General features: G+C 41.9%; 1 protein-coding gene across 10 annotated transcripts in view; it reads right to left on the minus strand.

Annotated features, from left to right (window-relative positions):
* Positions 1 to 18209, minus strand: part of SLC35F5 (solute carrier family 35 member F5) — a 182371-nt gene that overhangs the window by 38925 nt on the left and 125237 nt on the right. For 6 of the 10 annotated variants that reach the window (XM_067742143.1, XM_067742144.1, XM_067742139.1 and 3 more), the window contains 2 exons: positions 1928 to 2018; positions 1628 to 1769 (listed from right to left, as the gene is read on the minus strand). In XM_067742143.1, coding sequence (XP_067598244.1) covers positions 1628 to 1762 — 135 coding nt within the window. In that variant the 5' untranslated portion in view covers positions 1763 to 1769; positions 1928 to 2018. Of the gene's footprint in view, positions 1 to 1627; positions 1770 to 1927; positions 2019 to 2366; positions 2402 to 2805; positions 3065 to 18209 lie in introns of those variants that run through there. The other 4 variants (XR_010944486.1, XM_067742137.1, XM_067742145.1 and 1 more) reach the window with 4 other exon arrangements.

Below are 18209 nucleotides of genomic sequence, written 5' to 3' on the forward strand. Positions count from 1 at the left end.
CTACTGAGCCTGTGCTCCAGAGCCCACGAGCCACAACTACTGAGCCCGCGAGCCACAACTACTAAATCCTGCGCGCCTAGAGCCCGTGCTCCGCAACAAGAGAAGCCACCGCAATAAGAAGCCCGCGCACCGCATCGAAGAGTAGCCCCCGCTCGCAGCAACTAGAGAAAAGCCCGCGTGCAGCAACAAAGACCCAACACAGCCAAAAATAAATAAATAGAATAAATAAATCTATTAAAAAAACTGTTGGCAAAATTTGATAACTGTTAAAGGTAAGTGATGGGTACGTGAAGATCCATTACACCATTCTCTCTACTTTGTATATGTCAGAAAATTTCCACAATAAGAAGACTGATTTTCAATTTTGAAATACACAGTATATCTTAAGTTTGAAGAGCATATGTGGCTGAGGAATTAGACACATTACATATGCTCCTGGATAACCAAATTATAAAATATCCTCTTATCAACAGGTTTTACTTTTTTCAAAAATAGGGACAAGTTTGTTGTTGGGTTTTTTGTTTTTCCTTTTTACTTTGCTTAGATATGGATTGTTAAATTATAATTTAATCAGGTGCTCTTTTGTCCTAAATTTTATTATGTGATAAATAAAAACCAAACTATTTGTTTAAAATTAAAATAAAAATTTAAAGATAGGCTTATTTCCCTGTCATCATTAAAGAGGGTTCTTTGTAGTTAAACTACAGAGTGTTAATCTAAAAACTAAAAAGGCTGTAGAAAAGTGAAAAATAAATGGCCTATTGTATTCCAGAGTCTAAGTCCCAAAAGGCTAAACATTTATTCATTCATCGGATACAATGTCAATGTCAACTATTTACTTAGCTACCATGTGAGATGACCAGCAGTATCACACTGCTTCTTTTGAGATTTAAGCTCATTGCATAAATGCTAGTCTTCCTTTTGCCTTAAGATAGCAACATGTAAGTTGAAATGCAGTAACTTCTGAAAATAGGTTTTTACAGAGATCATTAGCCAAACAGAATAAAGTACCTGTACAAGCTGTACAAGTTGAAAGAAAAACTAGCTTGTGAACTCAAAATACCACATTACTACCGACAGGTCATCAATAAAAACAACATAAAATTTAACTAAAGGCAATCACTGTATACATATACTTCATAATAATGTTTGAATCGGCAAACATATAAATGTCCATGCACGCATGTATGTGTACGATAGTGCCCTGTACATGAAAACTCAGATCACTTTCACTCATCTGTCCTAAAGCATTCTCACTTTCTACTAAATGGTGATAAATGGATTCGCATCTTAGATGGCTGTTCCACTAGAAGATAGTATTTCTAAAGAAAGAAATTAATTTAGGAAAAAAAACAACAAAAACACCCACAAATATTAAGAAAATATGCATGTACCTCATTTTCTAAATAACCTCCCTAAAAGATATAAGAAAACTGTATGAAGCAACAAAAAGAGTATCCTTTCAGTTTCAACTTGAATTGATACTAATTCATTATCAAAGAAAAGATAAATAATTCAACAATCTTCAAAATACTGCTTTAAGATGAGAGATAGTAATGACGAGAGATACTATAACAATAATAATATTTCTATAACGCAACATCATTCCTAGACAAGAATTACATACCGAAGTAAGTTCTGAGGATGCGACCCATATCACATCAACAAGTAGGAGAATAACAATCCCAAGAGCCATTCGCCTGCGCTGAGTGAAACCACTGCTCTGGGAATTCATTCGGTTCATGATAAATACACACACCATTTGCAGTCTGTTTCGTGAAAATACAGATCACATTAGAGGAGATATTTTTTAAATAACCATAAAAAAATGAGAAAATTAGTATAACAGAAATATCTTACATTTGTTAAGCTAACGTTCAGGTTGAAAGTCATACAGGTTAAAAAAAAAAAAAGGCGTGCAATTTACCTTATTTTAAAGGCCTTTCTGAGGTCTTCAAGAGCAGCGCCTGAAAACTGGTCAGATCTGAGCCTAAACGGAGGTGAAAAACTCAGCGCACCTAAAAACCACCACAAAACAATGCTTATGAAAACATCAACCACTCAACATAAGATTCCTAAGCTCTTTTTCACTCTTCACCTTCCAAATGAAAGAATATCAAAGTGTGTGAAATATAACTGACACTTTCCTCTAGACTTTCATGTTATCCGTTGTGTATTTCTAATTATACTCAGAAAAGAACACGGTACAGGAAAAAAAAAAAAAAACAGTATTCAACAAACGGCATATTTAAGAATAGTTAGCTACTGAAAAATAGCTTCTCCGAGTTTCATAAATACAGAACTGCATTCGCCTCCCGTGCCTCTCTCCGGAGGTACCCACTCCCGGGACACGTCTAGACACGCGCCTGTTCCTAAGTGTCTTTTCCGTCCCCGATCTCGAGCGGAGTTGGGTGATGTTAGAGGAAGGGATTTGTTGTGAGTCTCGACGGCACGTTTCCAAGCACCTCACGTGGTAAAGGGAAAGGATCCTCCAGGCTTCCCCACCCACCCCTGTCCACTTATTTTAGCTCTAAATAGTCATTCACGAGATGGGTGGGGAAAACAGCTGTTAAAGGGAATCTTCCTTTTTCGGAGGAAAAAAAAAAAAGTTAAGCCGGTGACGCCTCCCCTGGGAAGGCGAGTAAAGCCCTGAAGCGGCGGCGCCCAGGCAGCTTCCCCAGACACCGTTGCCGTTTCGGTCAAAGCACGTCGGCTGCTACCAAAGGCTGGAGGTGGGGCTGTTGGTGGACCCTCAACCCCGGCTTCGGTGCCGGGTGATTTCGCGGGCCTCCCGTGCCTACCTACCTGGCCTTCTTGCCCCGCGATGGTGTCGTGGCGGCACCATGAGCGGACCCGGCCCGGACCCGCCGCCGCCCAGGGCCACGGCCGCGGCCTCGGACTCACAGGGCTGTCGCGGCGCCTGACATTGCGCTGCGCTGGAGGCCCAGCCCCTGAAGCCGCGGTGCCCCTCGGGGCTAGGCTGCCGACGCCACCCGGCTCCACTCGGCCCGGGAGGGCGGGGAGCGGGTGAGAGTGAGGAACCGCGCAGGCAGCGATGGCCGCGGAGGCCTGGAGCTGGATCCAGGCCCCGCCCTGGGCCCGCCCCCGGCCCCGCCTCCGGGCCGGCCAGCCAGCCTGGCCTGCGGCCCTGCCCCACGGCCTGAGGGCGGTGGCGCGCGGGTTACGTCACGGAAGCGCAAAGGCGGCCGCGGGAGGGTCCGCCTCTAGGGTGGTTTGGCGGCGCTGGGCACCGAGCGCGGAGGAGGTGCGGCTGGGGCGGCAGGGAGGAGCGGAGGTGGGAAGAAGGGAAGTGGGGCGCGGTGGAAGGAGAAGAGGGAAGCGGGCGTGGGTGGCTGGGTTGGAGCGAAGGTCAAGGGAGGTGGCCGAGCCTCCAGATGGCCCCGCACTAAAAGAAGAGATAGCAACTCCAGGCAACTCTCGATATTCCTTTCTCGAGAAGAGGCCGGAAAAGCAAAATGGCTTGGGAGAACTTTTGCTTTCTGGAAACTTTTTGTATGTAAAGTAGATCCCAGCTCTGGGAATTAGAAGCTGTGTCCCTAGGGCAAGCTACTTCACCTCCCTGACCCTCAGTTTCCTCATCTGAAAACTGGGCATAATAATAGTACCAGCCTCATCTGTTAGTTTGTACATATGCCAGGATTACATGAGCGTACAAATGTGAAGGGCTTAGATAATTCATGGCAGGTAGAACACAAATGTTAATAATTATTACATTGTACAGACTTTTTCTTAATCATCTTCAGTATCCCATAAGAAAAATGGCTTGCCACTGTGCTGGTTTGCATTTAGAAAACAAAAACAATACTACGAGGTTCTGTATGGAGTTGTCTACCACCAGCACATTTGTAACATCTTTATGAGATGGTGTGAAGAAATGAAATTTTCTTCTATAGTCAAATGTAGTGCATTTCTTACCTTTTTAATCTCTCGTTTTATTGAAATTGAATGTATTGAATTTTTTCAGTTGACTAATAAAACAATACCAATGGACATTTTTTGTGTTAATCTAGTCAATTTCTAATAAACTATCAGCATCAAGCTCCTCTAATAAATTATTCAGAAACGTACCATGCAGAATAGAAAAACCTTAACCATTTACTTAAAATTACTACTTAGGGGAAATTTGTTTGCAGACATTAATCAAATTATTTCAGTACCTGCTTTATTTATCCTTTCTTTAGGGTGTCAGGCTCATAATATGCTTAAGAAGTTTTAAGCTACATTTCTGATACACAGACTGAAAAAAACAGTAGCATTATGAATACCTCCCAGGATCTAAGAGTCAGGAAAATTAGGTTCTAATTCTTAATCTGACCACAATTTATTGTGTAATCTTGAGGACTATTATTCTCTCTACCTCAGTTCTCCACCTATAAATATGCTGATACTCTTATCTGTTTCTTAAATAAATAATGCAAATGTAAGTACTTTGTAAATGTATATAAATTACCATTATTACCACTTATTTCCAGAGCATCTGCTAAAGGACGGTGCCTCCAATCCTAGGTTAATCTTCCCTTAACATTTTTTTCCCAGCACACTCTGAGGGAAATTCCACTGGACTACTCTGAGTCAACAGGCCCTGGTGTGGTTTCTGTGCTGTGGCATCCTGACCTCAGGCATTTCTTTCTTTTGTCCCCATATGTCTTGTCCAAGGCCAAGTCCTCAGAAACTTCAAAGTCTTAGAAAGCTGCTTTCTGATATGTTTAACTCATCTCTGTGTGATTAAGTCTTAAAAGCAGGTATCTTTACATTTCCCTTCCTACCAAATCCCAGCTGTCTACATTTTCAAATATAAATTACACAAGAGCAAGGATTTTTGCCTATATGGTCCTCCACTATCTCCTCAGCACCTAGAATAGTGCCTAACACAGAACTGCAGTCAATATTTGTTGAATGAGCTTGAACATCCTGCTGTCTCTTGACCTTTTGAAGCCAATTTTCTTCCTCATATATTCATTTCTGTTGGTAGTACTATTTTCGTAGTCTCACAGGCTTAAAAAGATTGACCTTTCATTTTTATTAATTTCCTTTTTTCTCTTCAAAGTCGATCACTCTTCAAGTCCTTTTGAAATCTCTCAATAGTAAACCCTTAAGATTCATCAGTTAAGTCTTAAAAAAAAAAAATCCCCCGAAATATAAAGAATATAATTTCTTCAGTAAGTACCTATGTTACAATATGAATATGAAAGCAAAGTTGTATGTGAGTGTACAGGGCAGTCACTAGTTAACTAACTCCTGTACACCAGTATCAAAGATTACATTTTAAATTCAAGCCTCAGTAAAATTACAAATGGCTATGGCATGAGCCTTTGGAGCCCCCAGTTAATAGTTGAAACCACTTATAATAGTTCTGTGAATTCCAAGTGCGGAAATAAATAACACTCAAAGGAGAACAAGCAAAAGACATTTATTCAGAGATTGTGATAGGAAGGCAGGCAGCTCCCATCACTTGTATTTGGCAGAGACTCAAAGACAGGCAGGGAAGTGTAAAAGCTTTACAGTAGAAAATGGGAACTGCTTCAGGATGCCTTGATTGTTGGCATGGGGAAACGAGAAAGCCTAACCAGAAGCAGGTCATCCTATGTGGTTAGTCAGGGGTGCGTATCTGCCTTTCTCTGGTTGGTCCTAAGTTGGAAACAGGGCAAAAACTTAGGAAGCTGGCAGTTACTGATCAAGTCCTGGCCAACAGTCTACTCTTGTAGCTTGTATGTTATCATCATATTCTCTTTAGTACCTACCAGAATGCTGGGTACACAAGCTCAATAAATAATTGATTTGATTTGTATCTAACACATGGCCTACTGGATGGAGGTTCACAATTTTTTTTTTTTATTGTACACAAGAGACTGCTTTTGAATTTGAATTACTGCATTTTACGGGGTAAATAATATGTTGTAATGGAAGTCATTACCTTGGGAGAGTCTGGGATATCTAAGGTCCTATGGGTTTATTGTGTACACTCAAGTCCTAGACTTTAAAGGGTTTACAGGCAGGTTGGAGTAGCAAAATAGCAAGAGATCTGAATAAAAGTTCCAAACATATATAGAATAGGCATCCCAGGACAGTGCTTGACTGCTGGCCACTCATTGCCATGCCCTTGAGGGTATTGGCCAGAGTTCCGCAGGCATGATCTCTTTAGGTAAATATAAAGAAGGCTTTAGAAAACAGATGGATCTGAGCTTCATTTGAATGATGGGTAGAACTTTGATGGGGGCAGGGTAGAGGAATGATTTTTTTTTCTAAGACAGTAAAAGAGTATGAGTGTGGGGAAGGAAAAATTCTTTTTTCCTTTCATCCTCCTAGGTTCTCCAGCTGGGGTCCTATAAAATTAGACTGACAAAAGACAGATTAACAAGGGAACGACAAACGGTTTACCAACACATACAGGGCATATCGTTAGGGAAAAATCTCAAGGAAAAGTAACTCAAATGGGCGGTTAGAGCTTGGGCTAATGTAGCATCTTAACAAAACAATAATTTCTAGAGATGTGACAAAGGAAAAGAGTTTCAGACTTTCAGGTGCAGCAACCCATGAGAAGGTAAATACGTAGGGGCAGCTAATGGAATAAGGTTGGTCTGTGCAGGTCCACCTTGGCTTTCTGTCTTCTTCGTGGCCGTAAAACTTCCCAAGGAGAGGGGATTTAAGTATGGCAGTCCTTAATTTTTCAGAAGTTTCCGCTTTTAGTCAGCAAGGCTTCTTTCTGCATCTGTTGATCTCATTTGCCTCCAGCTCAAAATAATCCTTATGCCAAAGTGACAGTTTTGGGGGGTGGCACATTCTGGTCTCTGACATGAGCAAGAAAGAAAGGTGTGTCCAGAGACAACTGGTAAAACACTTGACAGAACACAGCATATATGGAGGGAAGGAATGGGAATTAAGACAGATCAGGTGAATTCTGGGGAGGTTGCAGCGTGTTGTGGGAGCTAGTTCAGGGAGTTTGGACTTATAATTTGTATGTGAGGAGAAGCGAAGAGCTTTTAAATAAGAGAGAAACACTTTTAGTAAGGCAGAAATAATTAAGTGTCCACTTGATGGCTACCAGTATGGTAGTATTGTTGGGGCACTACGTAAGACATGGCCCTCAAGAAAACCATGTTATGGACAAAACTGATTATCTAATTAAAGCAGGCATTTGCTAAGCTAGAAAGTACTGAATCTAAACGTACTTGGCTAGTATCCTTTTAGCACTATGTACCACGCTGGACGCCAAATCGATGCTCTTTTTGAAAATGGTCTCGCTGGAGTGTTACTTCCTTTTATATCTTACCGGTGAAGGCATAATTGGTGAGGAACAAGATAAGAAAATAAGAGCCCCATTTAATTGATGCTGAGGAGTTTAAGAGTGGCGCCGCCCGTGCCCACCCTGTGCTTTCAGCCAGCCCATCGGCCTCCTGCCAGCTGAGGGGCCCGTGCCAGCAGGTCACAGCATGGCAACGGGGAGCTCATTGACAGCCACATCCACTTCCCAACGTGCTCTTGACCTCCTCAGCTTCTCCCTTGTTCTCTCATCTCCCATCTTGGTCTTGTGCTCTGCTCCTGATACCTGATACCTGACACCACGCGCCCAGTACAACCTTGGCCCTTTCCTCTCTTATCATTTGCACCAACACCTGCATTCCCATCTGCTGCGAGGCAGTAAATGAACAACCCAGCCTGAGTCTCACAGTCCCTGGAACACTCCTACAGCCCATGTGGCCCATGAACAGCCCAGGTTGCCTCAACTCCCAAATGAGAAAATTTGAAAAAAGCAAAACTGAGGCTATGATATATGTAACAGGTTGTTAGATGTGACTCTTTGTGTTATATTCTGCTTTGAGCAGAGGCCCCGAAACAGAATAAACAATAAGTAGCGAAGACAGTCATGTTCTAAGGTAAGGGATTAGACTGTAAAGGGAGTGTCCTAACCCAGTTTTACTGTCAGCACACCACTCACATCCAGGCTGTATATGTAGACTAAGAATCCATGAGAAGAGTCTAAAAATGGGAAACTATGCCTTTGTTTGAAGAGCGTTGTCACATTATCTGAATATTCCCAACAGCATCCCCCTAGGGATTCGGGATGTGTGCTTCTCCCCACCTCAGGACCAGCAAGGGAGGAAGTAGGCACTTCTAGAGAGTATTCAAAGGTCTTAGCTCATGTTCTCTTGAGTTTAAGGAACACAAGGGCTGGTGCCTGAGTCTGGGGGCAAGAAGATGCAACTAGGGCTTACTGGAGCCTTGCTGCTCTGCCTGCATGATAAGGAAACAGAATTCTGATGGGAACGGCCTATATTTACAGGAAGAAAAATGAAGATGAATTTCTCACGGGCTAGAAGTGGACCACATAGGAAGGAGCCATATTGGGTTTCTTAAGAGTGACTCTACCAACAAGGGCTGCCTCGAGGGATGCGATATCTCTAACAGAGAACTACTCGGGGGAAAATTATAAGTGGTCAAAGAGATGAGACAGGCCCTTGCCAAGGAAACTACAGGAAACATATGTCCCAGCAGAAGCATTCCATGAGAATGAAGATCTGCATTTGGTATACACCATGCCGGTGGTGTTCTAGTAAAGGTTAAACAACAAGACCTCCAGGAAAAGAGTTCAGATTTGTAGCATTTCTGACATCCAAGGTAAGATTCCTTCGCTTCTGCTGCAGCCAACTTCGGGGTACCAACGTGACATCACTAAACATGGAAAAGATGCACAAGACACCACTGTAAAGTGCTTCCACCGTGCATATACAGTAGACATAAGTAAACTCAAGACAAGAACATAGAAAACAGTAAAATGTAGTTAACTAGTTAGAAGATAATGAGTATTTGTTATCTTTGATTTTAAAACATTTATTTAATGGTAAGTTTATATATGATTTAATTTTTAATGATGTCTGGATTTAACAACCACACAAAATTCCTGATAATTGAACAATTAGCTCTTGAGGGTTGGTACAGGCAAACTTAGCATACGCCACTGTACCATTCCCAGACGGCAGAGATGTCATATTACAGCCAAACCAGTCAGGTAAGACCTTTTCTGTCCCTTCCCTGGCATCCTTCCTCTGCCGTATCCCCTATCCACAGAGGTATCAGACAGCCTGGTGAGTGGCAGAAAGGAAGTAAAATAAGATAGGGAATAAAGAAACTAGCCAAGCTTCCCTCCCAGCTGCAGGCTTTCAGGCCTGAAATAGCCCTGGGCTGGCAGAAGGGTGAAGCTTAAATTGAATGAGAGTTAGAAATTATATGATTATTACACTAAAATTAACTTTTAAACATCTAAACGTATACAGAAAAGCTAAGCAACATGCCTACTATTTCACCCTGGGGCAGCAAAGAACAAAGAGAAAAGTCAACTTTATAGGGGAAAAGGTGAGAAAGCATAATGTCATTTTATGTGTGTATCCTTCAGTCATTCAATAAACAAATATCCTAACTATGCATTGCTGTGTAACCAATTACTCTAAAACTTAACATCTTAAAAATTATTTCACAGTTTCTGTGGCTCAGGGATTTGGGAGTGGTTTAGCTCTGTGGTTCTGACTCAAGGTCTCTTCGTGAAGTTGCAGTCAAGATGTCGGCTGGGCTGCTATCATCTGAAGGCTTGACTGGGGCTGGGGAATCTGCTTCCAAGGTGGCACACTCACATGGCTGTTGTCAGAAGGCCTCGCTTCCCTGCTAGTTGTTGGTCTCAGTTTTTCTTGCTAGCTTCTGGTCTCAACTTTTCCCCAGGTGGGCCTCTCCACATACTGGGTGTCCTCATGACATGGCAGATGGCAGGCTTACCCAGATTAAGCAGTGTGAGAGGGAGAGTAAGGAAGAAGCCACAATGACACACCATCATCTTCACTATACTCTACTCATTTGAAGCAAGTCACTGAATCTACCCCACACACACGGGGTGGGGCTGAGGGATGAGGCTCCGCCTTTTGTAGGGGGAAGTGTCAAACTTGTGGACGTATTTTAAAACCACCACAACCAATAAACACATCTAAATGAATAAATACATATGCATTTGCTGTAGTCAAGTTATCTCCAATCAGGATGTAGCCATTTGCAAATTTATTGAAGGTAATTTATTGAACTGACTCTTTTTATCTTTATGTGACAGGAGCACTAGCTTGAGTCTTAAGAGTCGTTCAGAATTATCTGGGAACCGGTGGCAAACTGAAAGCTGGTGGTACAAAAAGACTGAGGTTTTTCAGGAAAATGACGGATCCTAAGAAAGAAATAATCAGAGAGCAATCCTGTGGCCCTGAAAGAAAGTCTTGGCCCTCAGAAAGGAGGAGCAATTCTAGGTAAAACATGGTATTAGTCTCATTTCTAGCATCTCAGCCTCACTGCGGGACAACAATAATGCTGAGAGGTGGAAGCCCTCTGTGGTGCCCGAGCAAGAGAAGGCTAATATACATGTAGATGCATATTCCTAGCAACACTATTCACAATGGGCAATGGAAGCAAACTGTCTTAGTACATTTGGGCAGCTATAACAAAATATCACAGACTGGGCAGCTTATAAACAACAGACATTTCTCAGTTCTGGGGGCTGGGAAGTACGAGATCAAGCACCAGCACGGTCACGTTTTAGCAGGAGCCCTTTTTCTGGTTCATAGCTGTCACCTTCTCTCACTGTGTTCTCACATGGTGGAAGGACCAAGGGATCTCACTGGAGCCCCCTTTATTAGACACTAATCCCATTCATGATGGTTCCATCCTCATGATTTAAAGAACTTCCCAAAGGCCCCACCTACTAATACCATCACATTGGGCTTTAGGATTTCAACATATGAATTTTGGGTGGACACAAACATTCAGACTATAGCACATCTCAAGTGTCCATCCACAAATGAAAGCATAAACAAATTTGGTATATATATTTATATATAAAACAGAACAATACTCAGCTGATTGAAGGAATTAAGTGCTGATTCACGCTACAACATAGATGTACCTCGAAAACATTATGCTAAGTCAAAGAAGTCAGACAAAAGGTCACATATTGTATGATTTCATTTACCTGAAATATGCAGAATAGGTAGATCCCTCGAGACAGAACAGAAATCGGTGGTTTCAGGGGCTCAGGGAGGAGAGAATTGGGAGCAGCTGATCAATGGGTAGAGGGCTTCCTTTTGGGATGACGAAAATGTTTGGGAACTAGATGGGCGTGGTGACTGCACAACATTGTGCCACGGAACTGTTCCCGTTAAAATGGTTCATTTTATGTTATGTGAATTTTGCCTTAATTAAAAAAAATTGATGAAAAGAGAGAGAGAAGGCTTGTATGTGAGCACAGGTATGAAGCATCTAGAGACTCCAGAAATCTTTGGAGGGGGCACAGGAGATCTTTCAGGGCATGAGACCCAGCATCACGTGTGTGCATGGGTGGGAGTACAAGCCAGTGAAACTAGAAGTAGAGCTGCTACTATGAACTTGGACCCGCTTGAAAGCCTGGGCAAATTCAAGTTTCTAACAGTAGGCGCCAAGAATAACGTGCTTAACATGAGTTGTCCACGCTTAGTAGTTCACATTATGGAAGCTCAATTTGTCCAGTCCCTATCTGACTTTTGAGAGCCCTTTGTCAGGCGGAGGCAGGATTATATGTTTTGGAGCCGGGAAAGAGCCCCTCTCTCCTTTGGTGAAATTAACTCATTCATGAAAAGATTCAGCCTACCGATGCTCGGAACCCTAAGAAAAAAAGGAGATTTTTATGCGTGGTGACCTAAAATAACTGAGCCTTTTCCTCAATAGCTAGCAACTCTCTGCTAGCCTGCTCACCACTTTAATTTGCCTGGTTTATTCCCAAGAGTGCTCAGTGGCTACAGGAACAAACATCTCACCTCTTTACCTTATTCCAAACCAAGCTAGAGAGCGCTTCCTGGGAAGTGATTCTATGGAAGGGGCCTTGCTTCCGTGGCCACAGTTAGGATTTCCCTGAGAAACCCTAAGATGACTCTGGGACCTTTGCTTCAGGCAAGACTTCAAGGGCCTCGTTTTTCTTCTGGAGCTCACAAAAGACGTAAGCAAAGTTTATTCATAATGTAATAATTTAAAAATATTGAAAAGTGCCTTTGTATGCACAGGACGACCTTTAGAAAGTGTGCGATACAGGTTTGTACAAATGTACGTATATATATTATTTACTATACTAAATATTTTACACCATAGGTTCGTAACACTATAATTCTTAGTCATTCTGAGGAGCAAAATATTCTAGAATTATAACTCAAATCATATTATAAGTCTGAAAAGGTATTGCTTCATATCATAGGCCCTCAAATGGCAATTGATCAAAAATTATTTATTGATGCTCTCGTATAGGACCATTGCTAGACAACGTGGGGAATATATTCATTGACTCCACAGATATTTCTTAAGTGCCTGCTATGCCCCATCCCCTATTCAAGACACTGGCCTGTCTTAGAATGACCTTAACTTCAAGGCACTGGAGATGTAGCAATAAACAAAATAAATAAAGCCCTTATACTTTGGAGCTTATTTTCCAGAGGTGGGAGGTAGACAATAAATAAGCAAACAAAAACAAAAATAAGTAAATACAGATTGTGATAAGTGCTCTGAAGGAAATAAAGATGGAAATGTGATAGTAATTAGGAGAGACCAGTTTCCAATGGATCTCTTAAGGAAGGTCTCTCTAAGGAGGTGACTTTTGTTCGGAACGCTGAGATTGAAGCAGTAATGTGAATAGCCGTGGGGTGAGCAACCCAATGGAGGAAACAATAGGTGGTTTAAGAAGGAAGACCTGGGCTTCCCTGGTGGCGCAGTGGTTGAGAGTCTGCCTGCCGACGCAGGGGACACGGGTTCGTGTCCCGGTCTAGGAAGATCCCACATGCCGTGGAGCGGCTGGGCCCATGAGCCATGGCCACTGAGCTTGCGTGTCCGGAGCCTGTGCTCCGCAACGGGAGAGGCCACAACAGTGAGAGGCCTGCGTACTGCAAAAGAAGGAAGACCAGGTGTGGCTGAGGCCTTGGTGTGCAAGAAGAGGTATAAGATGGGAGTGAAGAGGTAAACACCAGCCAACACACAGAGTCCTGAGGCTCGTGGGAAAAGTTTGAATTTCCTTCTTAGTGTAATGGGAAGCCACTGATCAGTTTTAAGCAAGGAAGTGACAAAATTCTGGGTGACATATTTTAAAAAATTACTCTGGCTGCCATATGAAGAATGAATAGGAGGGTGGATACAGGGAAAACGGAGAAATTAAAAGGTTATTTTTGGAAGTCCTGAGGGAGATGACAGTGTCTTGGATTTGATAAGGAGTCAGGAAAATGTAGAGACATGGGCAGATTTGAGATAGGTTTTAGAAATAGAACTTCCTGATCAATTGGATGTGGTATTGACATGAAGAGCACTAAATATCCTCTTGACAGTGAAGACTGTGTCTTTAGTGCCTATAAGATTACCTTGAACATACATGTATTTGTTGAATCAATAAAACTTGCTGAACATGTAGAAATGTAGGAACCAAACAAGAAATACAGAACAGTGTTATCAAATCCTACTTTGTGTGTTATCTTTAAGAGCCACTAGTGAACATCAAAGATAAAACTAGTGGTCAGCTATTCCAGGTTGGGGGCAGGTGAGACAGAATAGGATTAGTAAGTGACAAAGTGGAGCGGAGAATTGTCTCAGCTGGAAAATGGGGTGAGTCAAGAACCAACTGATGACAGGGTATAGCAACCAAAAAACTGCCTTGCAGGAGGTAGGGAGTGTACATCCTGTTGAAAATATCCTTAATTTGCCTTTTAAAAGATACATTTAAAACTCTAGGTCGAAATCTTTTGAAGCAGTGAGCTATTTGCATATATGGATATTGTTAGGCTAGATTTTGAAAGCTAAACCTTGCGAAATTTAAAATACCCAACTTCCCTGGTGGTCCAGTGGCTAAGACTCCACTCTGCCGACGCAGGAGGGAACTAGATCCCACATGTCACATCTGAGTTCGCGTGCCGTAACTAAAGACCCCGCATGCTGCAACTAAAGATTCTGCATACTGCAACTATGACCCGGGGGCAGCCAAACAAACAAACAAACAAATAAATAAAATATTAATAGATAAATAAAATAAAATACCCAGAGTCTTGCTTCACCTTCCCAGGTCCTCGGTATTGTGCTTTCCAGGGTTTTGAACTGCAGTTCATTTAAGAATTAAGATATAAAATAGGTAATTTCTTTCTTTTTTAAAAAATTCTTTTGGCCGCACCATGCGACATGTGGGATCTCAGTTCTCTGATCAGGGATCGAACATGTACCCCTGCAATGGAGGCATGGAATCTTAACCACTGGACTGCAAGGGAAATCCCAAAATAGGTAATTTCAAAATTAGAAATTTGTGGGTGGTGAGAAGACCAGGCAGCCAAAACTCTCAGATAATCCTCATCTTAGAATGACCTTAACTTCAGCTTCTCCTCCTGCTAGGAGTTTGCCTATTAATGTCTCCTTGGAGCAGCTGTTATCACTGAAACAGTTAAGCCTTTCGAGGTCATTAAGTATGAGAGGGACACATGAACAAGGAAAATCTGAAAAATGTGGTTAGAGCCCACTAGACTTAGCATTCACATCTTAGCAAAGGTTAATTTTTATTTTTTTAGAGCAGTTTTAGGTTCACAACAAAATTAAGGGGAAAGTACAGAGAATTTCCCTGTATCCCTCCCACCCAACTTCCCCCTCTACCAATGCCTCTCAGATTAAGACAGTATGTTAAATGTGCTGATTTTACAATGTACACAGTTTTTCATGACTCTCTTGTCTGACAAAGACAAACAAGTTAAAAGACTGTTTTGCACAATGTACATTTGCGGCAGCTAAGGTAAGTTTCTGATAGTTCAGCATGATTACCCTTCAATTTTCCTCGAAGACCAAGTCGATCACTGCCCCACGGGCACCAAAAGCAGCTCCTCTGCCATTTCACACAGGCTTTCCTGTTGTTGGTGCGATGTGTCAGCTGCCTTCATTCCACCACCTTCCCTGCCAGACTTAAACTGTCAATGATCATTTTCCCTCAAGTAAATGAAAAGAATAAATCTTCTGAAACTAATTGCATACCACACTGGATTTATCTGTCTGTGTCCTGTCATTGGTCAACTAGGGCTTTGAACTTTGACTGAAATGTAGTTTCATCATAAAGATTACATGGAGTCAACCCAACCCTTTCTCATGCAGCTCCTGGGAAAAACTGTAGTGGAGACAATTCAGTACAAACATGTAATAGTAGGGATAATTAAACAAATTAGCAGAAATCTAGTGCTTTGATTCATTAGTTTGCTCTTTATCACATACTTATTGTACTTCGGGCCAGATGTGGTGTTTGCCACACAACAGTAAATAAATCAGCAGTGGTCCCTATTCTTGAGGAGCTCTGTCTAATGTGGTTGTTCTCAATGGGCTGATTTTATCGCCCTGCAAAGAACATTTGGCAACATCTGGAGACATTTTTTGGTTGTTACAATAGGAAAGGCGCTACTGACCTCTAGCAGGTAGAGGCAAGGGAGGCTGCTAAACACCTTTAATACACAGGACAGCTCCATAACAAAGAGTGTCAATAGCGCCCCAAATAGCCACAGCCCAAAAAGTCAATAGTGCTGAGGTTGAGATACTTTAGTTTTATGAATGGAAACATGTTACAGATTTACTGAACAGTTTGTTTGGGGTTGATATAGACATCTCAAACCTGCAAAGAGAAATAGGTCCAGCCAACATCAGAAGAAGGCACAAGGATGCACAGATGGTTTTGCTCACTGTGATGTTTTCAGATTCCAGTGCAATGACTCTCAATCTAAGGGCCAATGTAGAATTCCACATAGAGTCTTAAAAACTTTTGGTGACCAGTTTGTACTTCTACTAGGTATCCAGTAGAGAAATGTGGAGCCCAGCAGAGAGTTGGGGCTAGCCCAGACCCTACAGTGCTCTTCTTTTCCCTTTCTTTTCTTTCTTTCTCTTTCTTTCTTTCTTCCTTCCTTCCTTCCTTTCTTCCTTCCTTTCCTTCCTTCCTTCCCTTCCTTCCTTCCTTCCTTCCTTCCTTCTTTCTTTCTTTCTTTCTTTCTCTTTCCTTCTTTCCTTCTCTGCCTTCTTTCCTTCCTTCCTTTCTCTCTTCTCTAAATTCCTTGAGCATTTAGGTATCCGGTAGAGAAATGCAGAGCCCAACAGAGAGTTGGGCTAGCCCAGACCCTACAGTGCTCATCTTTTCCCTTTCTTTTCTTTCTTTCTTTCTTTCTTTCTTTCTTTTTTCTTTCTTTCTTTCTCTTTCTTTCTTTCCTTCCTTCCTTCTTCCTTCCTTCCTTTCTTTCTTTTTCTTTCTTTTCTTTTCTTCTCTGCCTTCTTTCCTTCCTTTGTTTCTTCTCTAAATTCCTCGAGCATTTAGATAACTCTATTTCACACTTTACTATGTATAGCTTTGAAGCTATAGTCTGATCATTTTATGAATGGAAATATTGTCTTCCCAAGAGATGACACAATGTGAAATTTCATCTCTACTTCTTTTTGTCCTCCTTGGCCTAATGTAATGCTAACCATTTAACAGGTGCTAAATAATTGGTTCTTAGTGACTTAAACAAAGGAAGGAAAGACTCATAAAAGCTTCAAATGTAGAGATAGGAAGAGAGAGGGGTATCAAATGTGTCATAAGATGACAACTAAGCACAATGCAGTGGATCAGACGGGAAAAACGCTATAAAGACTATTACTGGGACAACTGGTGCAATTTGAATATGCACTGTACATTAGACGGTATTATGGTATGAAAGTTAAATTTACCAAATTTGGTCATTGTTCTGTGTTTATGTAAGAGAGTGTCCTTGTTCATTGGAGATACATCAGGAAAGGTTAAAGGGTTAAGATATCTGCAACTTAAATGGTTCAACAACACAAATAATAGTAATACTAATGTATGTGTATGTGCACTTATATGTAAATACAGATATAAACAGATGGTGACAAAGCAAATATGGTAGAGTGCTAAAACTAGACACTGGAGGAAGAGTGTGTTCACTGTATTGTTTTCAGCATTTTTTCTATAAATTTTTCAAAATAAAGAATTTACAATTTACATATATATAAAAAAATACTGTGATGAATATTAATTTAGGCTGGGCAGTTGCTTGAATGCATACATCAAAGAAGAGTGAAAGATACTTTCTTGGAAGTTACACCTTTGCCATCTGCTATAAGAGTGAAAGATACTTTCCTGGAAGTTACACCTTTGCCATCTGGCTACAGTGGAAAGAGCAAGGTTCAATTGTGAGATGGAATTAAGCCAGTTAAAAGACGTGGCATGCTTTTCTGATTAGGCAACATATGCCAAAGCTACAGTTGGATGAAAGCCTGTAAAACTTGGATGGAGAGATTCTCTAGCTCCCTATTCCAGCTGAAGGGACAATGTCCAAATGCTTATTCCTACACTGTCAAGAAAAAATTTATTTTTCCATTCCCCTTGAACCTCTAACATGGTAGATCAATGGAAGAACATGGTCAAGGTAAATGTCAGAGGCCTAATTCTCTTTTTTTCCATCCCTCACTTCAACTACTGGAAATATTCTGACTCCAGTCCAGTGCTAATTCTTTTAGACTACTAGTTTAATTTTTTTCTGCTATGGCGCTCCTAAATATCCTGCATTTCTCCAAAGGTTTCTACACCCCCAACACCTGAAACTCTAGAAACTCCATCATGATCTAGAGTGATTCCAGACTATTATATACTCTTATCATCTGCTAACAGTGAAGAAGTAAACAACATATCAGCCCCATTGCCCCAAGTTTGGAACATCCTTGATTGTTTGGTTTCTTGGATCATTCAACAAATATTTAATGAGTAGTACCAAACCTCCTCCTCTCCCAGCCTCTCACCATCTCAGGAAATGGACCTACCATTGCCCCTGGGGCCTGGAGCAGTGTTAACCTTGTTCACCTTTTTTTTTTTTTTTTTGGTACGCGGCCTCTCACTGTTGTGGCCTCTCCCGTTGCGGAGCACAGGCTCCGGACGCGCAGGCTCAGCGGCCATGGCTCATGGGCCCAGCCGCTCCGCAGCATGTGGGATCTTCCCAGGCCGGGGCGCGAACCCGCATCCCCTGCATCGGCAGGTGGACTCTCAACCACTGCGCCACCAGGGAAGCCCCACCTCTTTTTTATATCCGCAAGGACATCCGCAAGTTCTGCCAGCTCCACATTCAAAATACGTCTTGAGTCCAGCCACTTCTCACACA

The sequence above is a fragment of the Pseudorca crassidens genome, chromosome 6, assembly GCF_039906515.1.
Source record: "Pseudorca crassidens isolate mPseCra1 chromosome 6, mPseCra1.hap1, whole genome shotgun sequence".
NCBI classification, from domain to species: Eukaryota; Metazoa; Chordata; class Mammalia; order Artiodactyla; family Delphinidae; genus Pseudorca; species Pseudorca crassidens.